Source organism: Anolis sagrei, chromosome X, assembly GCF_037176765.1.
Source record: "Anolis sagrei isolate rAnoSag1 chromosome X, rAnoSag1.mat, whole genome shotgun sequence".
Taxonomy (NCBI): Eukaryota; Metazoa; Chordata; class Lepidosauria; order Squamata; family Dactyloidae; genus Anolis; species Anolis sagrei.
In genome coordinates, this window is record NC_090034.1 from 35,768,454 (window position 1) to 35,780,350 (window position 11,897).

General features: G+C 42.6%; 1 protein-coding gene across 3 annotated transcripts in view; it reads left to right on the forward strand.

Annotated features, from left to right (window-relative positions):
- DGCR8 (DGCR8 microprocessor complex subunit) overlaps window positions 1–11,700 on the forward strand; it is a 71,753-nt gene extending 60,053 nt beyond the window's left edge. For all 3 annotated transcript variants that reach the window (XM_067473186.1, XM_060785711.2, XM_060785712.2), the window contains exons 12-14: window positions 1,322–1,449; window positions 1,888–2,001; window positions 3,794–11,700. In XM_067473186.1, the coding sequence (XP_067329287.1) occupies window positions 1,322–1,449; window positions 1,888–2,001; window positions 3,794–3,877 (326 nt within the window). In that variant the 3' untranslated portion in view covers window positions 3,878–11,700. The remainder of the gene's footprint in view (window positions 1–1,321; window positions 1,450–1,887; window positions 2,002–3,793) is intronic.
- Window positions 11,701–11,897: the final 197 nt, after the last annotated feature.

Below are 11,897 nucleotides of genomic sequence, written 5' to 3' on the forward strand. Positions count from 1 at the left end.
AACTAGTATAGAAATATGGAACAATTGGATGACGAGACTGGATCTTGATTTCAACTATGAGACAATATGAGATGTTGATGTTTATTGATTGTTATAATTGTTATTCTTAAACTGTTTTCACTGTTTTTATCATGCTTTATGTATTGTATTGTTGTTGTGAACCGCTCTGAGTCGCCCTGAGGGCTGAGAAGAGCGGTATAAAAATGCATATAAATAAATAAATAAATTTTTAGAAATGGGTTTTGGGGCAATAAATATATGAAAACCTTGTGTTAAACGTTTATAAATCAAGTTAAAAGAAAATGTATATATCTTGGTTGCTGTGAGTTTTCCGGGATTTATGGCTATGTTCCGGAAACATTCACTCCCGACGTTTCACCCACATCTATGGTAGGCATCCTCAGAGGTTGTGAGGTCTGTAGGAAACTAGGCAAGGAAGGGTTTGTATATCTGTGAGACGATGTCTAGGGTGGGAGAAAGAACTCTTGTCTGTTTGAGGCAATGTTACAACTGGCCACCTTGATTAGCATTTAATGGCCTTGCACCTTCAATGCCTGACTGCTGCTGCCTGGGGGAATCCTTTTTTGGGAAGTGTTTTATGGTTTTTTGTTGAAATTGTCCATGTTTGTGGATTTCAATGGCTTCTCTGTGTAGTCTGACTTGGTAGTTGTTAGAGTGATCCAGTGTTTCTGTGTTCTCCAATATTCTGTGTCCTGGTTGGTTCATCAGGTGCTCTGCTATGGCTGACTTCTCTGGTTGGATTAGTCTGCCGTGCCTTTTGTGTTCCAGACAGGAAACAATCAAGGTCAGCTAACACCTCCCAATTAAGGATCCCCCCAGACAGGAAGCAAGCCAGGCTTTGAAGCTGCAAGGCTATTCAGAGCTAATCAAACTGTCCAATGGCAACATTCCCACTTACCTCCAACAAACAAGAGTTCTTTCTCCCATCCTGGACATTATTCCACAGAGATACATATAAACCCTACTTGCCCCAGTATCCAACAGATCTCACAGCCTCAGAGGATGCGTGCCATAGATGTGGGCGAAACGGAATATGGAATATGGCCATACAGCCTGGAAAACTCACAGCAGCCCAGTTATTCCGGCCATGAAAGCCTTTGACAACACAGTGTAAATATTGTAACCCAGTTTTCCCAGAACCTCATATCCCTAGCTAAGTGATGTTAAATCAACTTTTTTTGCTGCAGAAATATTAGCAATGAAATACGAGAGCCAATACAGTAACTAAACTAGACATGGGTGCAAAATACTATTTAGTATGTGAACCTGACTTTAAGACTTTGTTTCATGGCGATTTTAGGTAAGAACAAGAGAGTGGGAAAACAGTTGGCTTCTCAGAAAATCCTTCAGTTGCTGCACCCCCATGTCAAAAATTGGGGCTCTTTATTGCGCATGTATGGAAGAGAGAGCAGCAAAATGGTCAAGCAGGTAAGAGTAATGTCTTGCAGGCTACTTAAATGCCTTTGTTTGCAACAGTCGGATTCTGTTGTTCATTCTCCCATCACCGCCTGAAATAGTAAAACTGCCTTGGTTTTAAGTTTAATGGGTTTTAATTGATTTTACATAGTTCTGTGTAGTAACCAGTTATGATTTCTTTGTGTCCTGTATGTTGGCGTTGAAATTTTGTCATTAGTATGTTGTAAACCGCCTTGAGTCCCCCTAGGGGTGAGAAAGGCAGAATGTAACTACAGTAAGTAAACGAATAAATAAAGTTTCATGGCTCCTGTCTTGCAAAGGAATGGATGAACTGACCACTGAAATGAACTTGCATAACAGAAAGAATTACATGATGGTGTTTTCAGAAATGATTTTAATCCTGGTGAAAATGAAGACGTTCAGTTGAGCACTCTTCATTTCTTTTTGCAGGAGACTTCTGACAAAAGTGTGATCGAACTTCAGCAGTATGCCAAAAAGAACAAGCCAAATCTCCACATACTGAATAAGTTACAGGAAGAAATGAGAAAGTTGGCACAGGAAAGGGTGAGCGGTTGCTTATGGCCATGCATTGCTGTTCAGTGCTGAGAACACTGAAAGTCAGTGATGGTTTTGTCTGGCAAACTTCTTTCCTGATTATTGCTACTTAAACATGTGTCAGATCTATGTGAGTACTATGACATTTAGGTATACTTTTTTTCCCCTTTTTATATAATTTTTTCTCAGCTTGTTTGAGTCGATGGTGTCAGTAGGTCCCCAGCTTCTCACATTGAAGGTTGATTTTTTTGTTTGGTGAGTCGTTACATTTGCTCACATGGCCTTGTGTTATTAAGACAACTCAGATTGCCTTACTTCTGTGGAAAGGATGGGATACTTTGCCTGGTGTCTCTTTCTTTCCAGAAAGAATGTTCCAATTTTCTATGGCTCGAGATATCATCCATTTTGCAAAGCCATCCCCATCATTGTCTTTTGCATCCATTGCACTGTTCAGGCTTTCTGAAAAGCTAGTTGTCTGTTACTTTATGAGAGTTCTTCCAAATTTCCTATGAGAGATTTGTTAAATGGGTAGTGGAGGCTATCAAGGTGGCTTACAAACTTGTTTATGAACTTGTTTACATCACAGTTGACTAGGTATATATCACACTAGCGTATCTACCCGGTGTTGCCTGGGTGTCGGAGGGGCCTCTGTCCCCTGCTTCCATCCCTTCTTTCTACCCTCCCCTCATATCTTTTCACCTTTCTCTTCCTTTCCTGTTTTTTTCTCTCCCTCCCCTTCCTTTGAAGGTCAACTTCACTTTATTACTATCAATGAGAAGAGTTCTGCACAAACATATCAGGTCTAAGGGTCGAGAGATTCAAAACTTTAGAACTTTAAAATAAGTGCACCCCAATCCCCTCCCTTCGGACTCCCTTCCCTTTTAATTCCATTAATTGTGTTGGGCTCTGATATACTCCTGTATATGGCTTTTGGCCTAGATTCTTGGGTTAATTGTCTTGATTTCCATGGCAATGGTGCCCTTCCTTTCATTCTCTTCTTTTTTATCTTGCATCCTTTTCTTCTCCCCTTTCTCCTTTCTCCTGCTTTGAGAAGGCTTACCTTTCAATGTTGCCTCCATGGCAACATGGCTGTCTTTGTGACTCTTTCCTCCCCCCCCCCCCCCCCCACACACACACATCACCTTTCTGTCTCAGTAATATCACCAAGGGCCGCTTCACCTAGCAGCTCCCTATGTGATACAGACAGACCTTGACTTTCCCATATATACAGGTTTCTATTTTGACCACGAACCTGGCTGATGCTTCCATTTGCTGGGTGGTCTTGTACTCTTACTTGACATGGAAAACATCCCCAACTCTTGTGTGCATCACAGAAATCATGAAGTGATAGTTGTGCCACCTTTAACTGTTGTTCATTGGTGGCCATTTTGGAGCTTACACAACCCGCCCTCCTCCCCTTTTTCCATACTTCCGCAAGTAATTTCTAGTGGTGGATTAGGAACTGAGAGGAATATGGTGCAGTTGCACCTAGCGTTCCTTTTGGTTTCCACCAAAATGTTCTGATCATGGCTGTGTGTCAGGAGGAAGACCCATGTATGTTCACCAAAGAACTTCAGGTAAATGATCTGTTCCTGTTGTTTTGTGCAGAGAATCCATTTTATCAAGACAAGTTAGGGAGAGGCAGATGATGATAATAATATTATAATTCCTTAGTTTGTCTCGCAATTGGGATATCATATGGCTGTGCATCCCAAATCCTGAATTTCTGTTTTTAAAATGTTGATTCTCTTGCATAGAGCACATTAATGTACAGTGATACTTGACTTCTTGTGTTTTTTAGGAGGAAACTCGAAAGAAACCCAAGATAACAATTGTAGAATCCGCTCAGCCCGGCAGCGAGCCCTTGTGCACTGTTGATGTGTGACCAGGAAGCGTAATCATTGGGGAGCAATAACACAAGTGAAGGAAACTGGCTTTCCCGACACCTTAAGAAATCGATTTTGCCTCTGAATGCAAAATAACAATCCAGACCGCTTCAAATATGCATTGTTTGTTTGCATCGTTAGGGCAATAGTACTGAACTTCACCTTTTGTTAATCGTGTGCATTTATTCAAGGGAATGATCAGTGTGTTGGCCAGGCTTGTTGGCACAAGATAAGCAAGCACTAACCCCCCCCCCCCCCCCCAGCAGTATCCATACTGTTTCTAATGGATGTGCCTGGAATTGATTATAAATGTATAGTATAGGAATATTGCTGAACACTTTCTTACGTGGTTATGCTGACAACCTTTTTTCCCTCCCATATCCTAGTCCAGGATAATATGCACTGTAAGACACTTTCGATAGCTACATTGGGGGGAAAAGTGTTCCTTAGCATCATGAAGGTTAAGCCAGTAGTACTGGCTAATTGATGAACTTTGGCAGTCATAGGATTTTAAAGAACTATCCTGATACACTAACCTCCTTTAGACAATAAAATGAACACGTGGCAATATTGAGCACCAAAGTGTCCCCCCTTTAATTACTGGGTCTCTTTCCTTTTGAATGCAGGAGTGATGAATGTTTACATGCAAGGCGAATGAAAGAGTAGGCACGATGCAGTGGACCTTGGGTTCTCCGTATAGGAGAGTCTTCCACAACATTCACCACAGTCAGAGCTTTAGGGACACCCCTAGTTACTTTTAAGCTAGTGTGAAAACACACTGATAAGTCCAATAACTAAAACAGCATCTTTCCAACAGATTAAATATTATGGATGGAGCTGGGAGACATCTAGATGGATAAGTTGTATCTTCTTATTACTGCCTCAGGATTGCAGAATGATCTGTTTTCCTTAAGTAGTCTCCAGCTCTGCTCCCAAGTTCCTTCCCTTTCCTCAAAAGCTCCCAGTTCATGAATAGGCGCATTTCAGCCACAGTTTTCATCCCCTGGACCATTTTAGGCCCAGCAGGTACTTTTTTTTAAAACAGGAAGCAGCTAGGCTACTGCAGCCCCCTAGCCTTCCACTGATGCCCACTTTTGCCCTGAACTAAGGTTCACTCATGGAGAAATGCTGCAATTTACTGGAGTATGTGCAGGCATTTTTTTTAATCTTAGACAGTATAATTCCTTTACAAGCTATCCAGAATATTTGGAATTCAAAATTAACTATAGGAAACAAAAGAAAGCTATAAGCATCACCAGTAAGAATAGATTTTCATACCACTCCAGCAAAGATGCGGCTTTTATGCAAGTATGTCTTTCACCTATACAGTGGGCTCTTGGTATCTGTTGGTGTTTCGTTTCAGGAGACTCAAATCCATGGATGCTCAAGTTGCATTATATACAGTGCCCGTCCCTTATATAAAATGGCAACATCATGGTTTGCCTTTGGGATAAATGGATAAGGAGAGCCAACTGTATATGAAGACAAGACTACAAGCAAACACAAGTTACATTTTTTAGGCAAGATATAATAAAAAATAAAACAAAACAGATCTGATAGCAGGGGAAGCACAGATTTTCCAGCAAGGAGAAGGTGCCCCTTTCTTAGCTTTATTATTGTGTGCCTTCAAATCCTTTTTGACCTGTGGGGATCCTAAGGTGACCCTATCACCGGAGAGGCGAGGGTGTCTCTACCTGGGCTTTTCAGTGCAATTTCACCACTATTAAGATTGCATGGAGTCATAGAATCATGGAATCATAGAGTTGGAAGAGACCTCATGGGCCATCCAGTCCAACCCTATTCTCCTAAGAAGCAGGAAAATTACATTCAAAGCACTCCCGACAGATGGCCATCCAGCCTCTGTTTAAAAGCCTACAAAGAAGGAGCTTCCACCACACTCAGGGGCACAGAGTTCCACTGCTGAACAGCTCTCCTTACATTTAGGAAGTTCTTCCTAATGTTCAGGTGGAATCTCTTTCCTGTAGTTTGAAGCCATTGTTCTGTGTCCTAGTCTCCAGGGCAGCAGAAAACAATCTTGCTCCCTCCTTCCTATGACTTTCTCTCATATATTTATACATAGCCCTCATCATGTCTTCTCTCAGCCTTCTCTCCTGCAGGCAAAACACGCCCAGCTCTTTAAGGTGCTTCTCATGGTTTTAAAGACTTTGAATGACAGCCCCCCCCCCCCAGCTTACTTTCAATAACTACCACATTTCTTCAATTTTAAGACACCTTTGATGATAAGACACATCCTAATTTCAGTGCCACCTCCACCATAAATATCGGATTTTCTGGCGTATAAGACGACCCCCTAGAGTGAGCCCAGGGCTGGGTCCAATGTCCTTTCCACAACAACTACAGAATTCTAGAATTGGAAAGGACTCCAATGGCCATCCAGTCTAACCCTAATTCTGCCAGGCAGGAACACACATCCAAGCCCTCCTGACAGGTGGTCATCCTGCTCTGCTTAATAACAATAACAACAGTAATAATAGAACCCTAGAATTGGAAGGGACCCCAATGGCCATCCAGTCTGACTCCAGTTCTGCCATCCAAACCCTCCCAACAGGTGGCCATACAACTGCTTAACAACAACAACAATAGAACCCTAGGTTTGGAAGGGGCTCCAATGGTCATGCAGTCATACTCCACTCCTGCCAAGCAGGGAGACACCATGCAAGCCCTCTCAACTGGTGTCCACCCAGCTCTGTTTAATGATGAGAGAACCCTACAGTTGGCAGGACCTCCGGCCCACCCCAATGTCTTCCAGGAAGGATACGGAGCCTGCAAGGGGTGGATGGGAGGTGGGGGCAGGGAGAGCAGGGGCGGAGGAGGTCCTCCCGGTTGCTCTGGCCCCACCCCTCCCCCGGTTGTTCTGGCCGTGCCTCTCCACCCCACCTGCCACTGCCCCTCCCCTGGCTCATGGCGAAGCAGAGCCAGCACCAGACTGGTGCTGGCAGGGACCTGCTGCTACTTTCTGCCCCTTCCTCCCTCCTTTCCTCCCTTCTCAGACGGCGCCACTCAGGGACGCCAAGGGCAAGGGACCCCATTGCTGCTGCTGCAACACCCGCCATTTAAGACAACCCCTAACTCTGGAGATTTCCCTGGGTTAAAAGTCATCTTATATGCCGGAAAAATCGATATGTATGATCCACCTGCGATTCTAAGACATACCCCATTTTTAGAGATATTTCTATAGGAAAAAACTCTGTTATAATTGAAGAAATACAGTCCTAATTAAGCGTAATAAATATTTCCCTTTTTTTCTCTTACAAGACAGCTCATAAATATGTGAAAGGGTGATGAATCATGCACTGAAGCTTTGGCTGGACTTGCTTAGTAGGGGTTTGGACAGATTCATTTTCCTCATTATTTTTAATGATCCATTTCTCATATCCTCACTTTTGGCAGCAATCTCTGGATGTTTAGCATGGCGTTTTAGCAGTATTCCCGTCTTGGTGGCCACAATCTTTCATTGCCATGGCGTAGTATACGTATCCATTGGCAGAGTTACACTAGACTCGCTCTACGCAAGGCTGATACAAGACAGTACCATTTGACAATGGATGTTCAGCTGTGGGTACCTTTCTACAACTGCAGGTCCACTCTCAGCTGACTGCAGCCCTTGTGCAATGTCAGCATAACAACAGTGCATGCGTTCAGCGATTTACGCTTGCATATATCACGAATGATATGTCTTCCAATACTTCTTGTATGCCTGCGGAAATTAGTCTTTCCAGGAGTCTATCTACTTCCAGCAGTACCAGCTAAGCCATATCTGCCATGTTGTCTTCCCCAGATGCTGTATGTTTAGACATTTCATAGAATCCTAGACTTAGATGAGACCCCCCCCCCCCCCATGACCATCCTGTCCAACCCCATTTTTCCAGACAGGGAGACACAACCCAAGCCCTCCTAACAGATGGCCATCCAGCTTTTGCTTAAAAACTTCCACAGAAGGCAGAAATGTATGTCACCCATAGACCCTTACTTACTAGGGGGCAAGTTGTGTCCCCATCCCACCCTAAATGTCTTACAGCTCCACCCAGATAATGGTTATTGGAACTCAAAATGAGATCCCTTTGGAGGTGCAATGGAAGAATCCAGACCCCACTTGTTCAATGTGGCGTCCTCCTGCTCCTACAATATTAAATCATGTTTATTGACATCCTTTTGGTGAATTATGATGGGACAAGTCCAGAGTTACGGCATCACCGCTTATATTTATGGTTTTTGCGGAGGTCAGAATCTTGCTCTGAACCATGCAGTGACCAAAATCCTTCCAAAACCGCCTTGTAAGCAGAGTAGCCCATTCAATACTGCCACTTCCACATTGTTGAAGAGCAGGGAGATGAGTTGCAGTGTATCTTGCTATTATACTGTCGCAGTGTGTTTTGGAGGGTCACTATCTAAAGAGAGCTTGCAAGGACCCAGGAGGTCTTTGGCAATGCCTGTCAGAGTGTGTCCAGCTGCAAGAAAACAGCTGGATTCATCCTGCTCTCCAACAACACAGAAATAGTTTGTGTGGAGGGGGGTTGCACTGCTTATAAGGTTAACTTTGGATATAGGTAGCATTGGGGGATGCAGCTATGTAGTATATATATATGTGTGTGTGTGTCTCCTGATCCAGGATCTTGATCATTTATTTATTTGCGGTATTTGTATACTGCCCTTCCCAAATCCAAAGGGAACTCAGGGCGGTTCATAGTGTTCCAGAGAAGTGGTGAGGCCTTCCTCATACTCTGTCCAACAAATTCTGAACTGATGTTGCTCTAGTAATGTATTCTGTGCTTTATAATGGGCAAAAGGAGGGCAGAGCTGAAAATTATGTAGAGAACCAGAGCACACATTCCTTGCCTTTATGAGTGGCAATGCTCCTTCCAGATGCCTCCATCTTGCCACCATGGTAAATCCTCGTAGCCCAATTTCTTGTGTTATTAGTCTTAAAAACCCTATTCCTATTGGAGATTGGTAACGTCACTGGGGTAATTTGAGCATGTCTTTAAAGCTTTTCACTAGTGAGTAGTTTCTGCTGTGCATATTATTGGAAATATTATTAGAAAATAAACCAGGAGACGTCAGGAAGATCTTCAATAGGTTTTGCAAATGGTACTGTTAATCCAATACAAAAGAGCTAACCATTTTAGAGCTGCAGACAGGAGTCCCTTTTCTGAAATACCTCTGAATATAATGTCTGACAGAGGACATGGAAGGGAAGTAAGGCGTCAGGAGGTAATTGTTACTTACATCTTTTCCATTATATTGCTGAGCTGCTTACTGTATCTACTCATGTATAAGTCAAGGGCAGGTTTGGGGTCCAAAATTATGGATTTTGATATGATGTGTGGATAAGAAGGGGATGGTTCCCCTTTTTAATAAGCATTCAGGTACAGTACTCACATTGACCTGTGCATAAGCTGACCCAGCTTTTGGGTTGTTTTTTTTACTAAAAAATTCTAGATGTATACATGAGTATATACAGGGTAGTTAGAAATGTTGATAAACATGAAGGGGGACATTTGTAAAGTGATAACTTAGCTGTAGGCTACCTATAAATTTTTGGTAAGCCAATTCTTTATCTTACCGAGGGCACATTTCACCATCTAAAATAAAACTCGGGAAACTGTAAGATATGGTTTAGATCTTAAGAGTTGGGAGGGATCCCAAGGTCCATCCAGTCCAACCCATCTTCTGCTAGGTAGGAAAACACAACTGAAGCACCCTTGAAAAGATACACATTCAATTGTTTAAGGAACACCAAAGGAGAGTTCACCATCTTCCAAGGCAGCCTCTTCCACTGTCACCAATCTTCCTAATGTTTAGGTGGAATCTCTTTTCTTGTAATTTGAATTCATTGATGTGTGTTCATGTGCTATCTTTTTCATGACATCCCTTCAGATGTTAAAAACACATGCTCTTGACAGGCCACGCTCCTAGTCAGGTGAACATAACTGCTTAGCAAGTGGTTGTTTTAATTGACCTGTATTTCTTAACACTCGGTACTGGAGTGCACAATGTCTTCATAGGATATTATTTGTAATAAACCAGCATACGGGAAACCAAATGCAATGAAATGCCTGGAGTGATATTGTACTGTATTTCTCTTCTGAACCAGAGGAGACAAATTACTGGAAAGCTGTCAGCTGTAAGCCTGTTTTTACTGTATCATGCATAGCCCTCGTAGTCTTGGCAGGAACCGTGTGTGCTAACATTGTGACTCGCAGCTACTACTATTTGGCTTTTTAGAATTCCGGTTTTCATTAGAATACTTGCCATGCCCTGCAATGCATTTTCTCTTTTAGAACATGCTTCAGTGCAGCTCTCTGGAGGACATGATTTTGAATTCATCATTGTTCTAAATGCACTGCCTCTGTCTGGCTTAAGTCTGTATCTTTTTACATAACTGATGCAATACTAAAAAGTTACAGGCTTCCCTACCTTTTTGAAGGTGTTTACATCTGTATACCAGTTCATATTTGCAGGAAAAAAGTCTTTTAATGGTACCCATTTGTCTTTCCACTTCAGAGCAGGCAAGATGCAGCCCTCTAGCTGTAACTCTCATCTTCCTATGTATGCTGCCTGAGGCTGATGGACACTCCAGTCCAGTGCCAGGAGGGCTGCCCTTGGCCTGCTTCTGTTCGATACTTCCTCCCCCTGCCATGCAACTTTCTGCCGGATTGGAATTATTTTGCCGGCTACCTGCATAATATCCATAGGTATTTATACCCTGCTGATCACCTTGCTTTAATTTTACCTCAGTCGGTCAAGACATAAATCCTGCAGAGATGACCACTGCCCTTAAAAACATCCAGATGTATCACTATGAACCAAAGGCTAGTACAAATTATGCATTCTTTTACAAAAACAGATCGACAAGTTGTGCTGCAGCCTCTTTGGCAAGATATTTAGACAACGCGCAATAACTGCTGGAATAAATCATGTACCTGCTGTCGTCACTGTGAAGTATTTTTTTTTTGTATTTCTGATGTTTACTATTGTTTGAGGTGTAAACAGTCATGCATTTGCACATAAGCACAAGCTGCTATGATATAGAGGGTAGATCGTTGCATTAACTTTGGCTTCTGCATGAATACTTCTGCAGTGTGATTCAAGACATCCAGAAGTGTGGTTCTTGTAACTCCCGTGTGTTTTTCTTCTAAGTAATTGGCTGTAATTGTTTAAAAATCTTAACAATGATTAAAGGAAAGCAACATGAAGCCCCTCTCCCCCTTTGTAGTGCAGTACATTCATGTGGCTGTATTTCACTTAACAAGCAACTGTTCTGGTCTCTTGGAAAGCTACTTTACATATGTGTGTGTTGCTGGAAAGCTGTAAGATACTGACTTCTTTGAATGTTTAATCCTAAGTGGGAGTTACTAACTTTGGTAGGAAATCTGATGCTTCCCATTTAGACTCGACTAAAGCCCAGCCACTTTCATGCATGGCTTCCAGTTGCTGGGGAAATGAACGAGTATCCAACCATCCTCACACTTCCAAAAATGTTTCCTTCAAGCCCTGGTTTGGGGTGGAGAACTGGGGAAATCTATCTGTGGGAGCACTTCCAAATTAAGCCTGCCTGGTCTGCCATTTGGGGCATCTTGCAGTGATCAAGTACACTATTGTATTTTGAAATATGAATGTGACCAACTTGATATTACTGGGTGCTGTATGAATTATATGTTGAGTCCACTTCCTTGATGCCAGTGCTCAATTTGTACAACTATAAAGCCTCCTTCATGAAGCCTCTGTGTTAGGCCTTTCCATTTCTTGTGTGTCTCCCAAATATTAGTTCTGAGCAATAAAGTTTGATATTGCATAACTATGTAACTCGTACTGATCTTGTTCTTTGGCTGCTTTCTCCAAGATACATGTCTCAAACTCAAGGTCTGCAAGCTGAATCTGGCCCACCATGGCCCTCCAAATGCAGGACTCCAACTCCTATATTCCTCATCATTAGATTTCATGCCTAGAGCTGATGGGAGTTGGGATACAGTCACATCTGGAAGGCTGTTTAGTCAG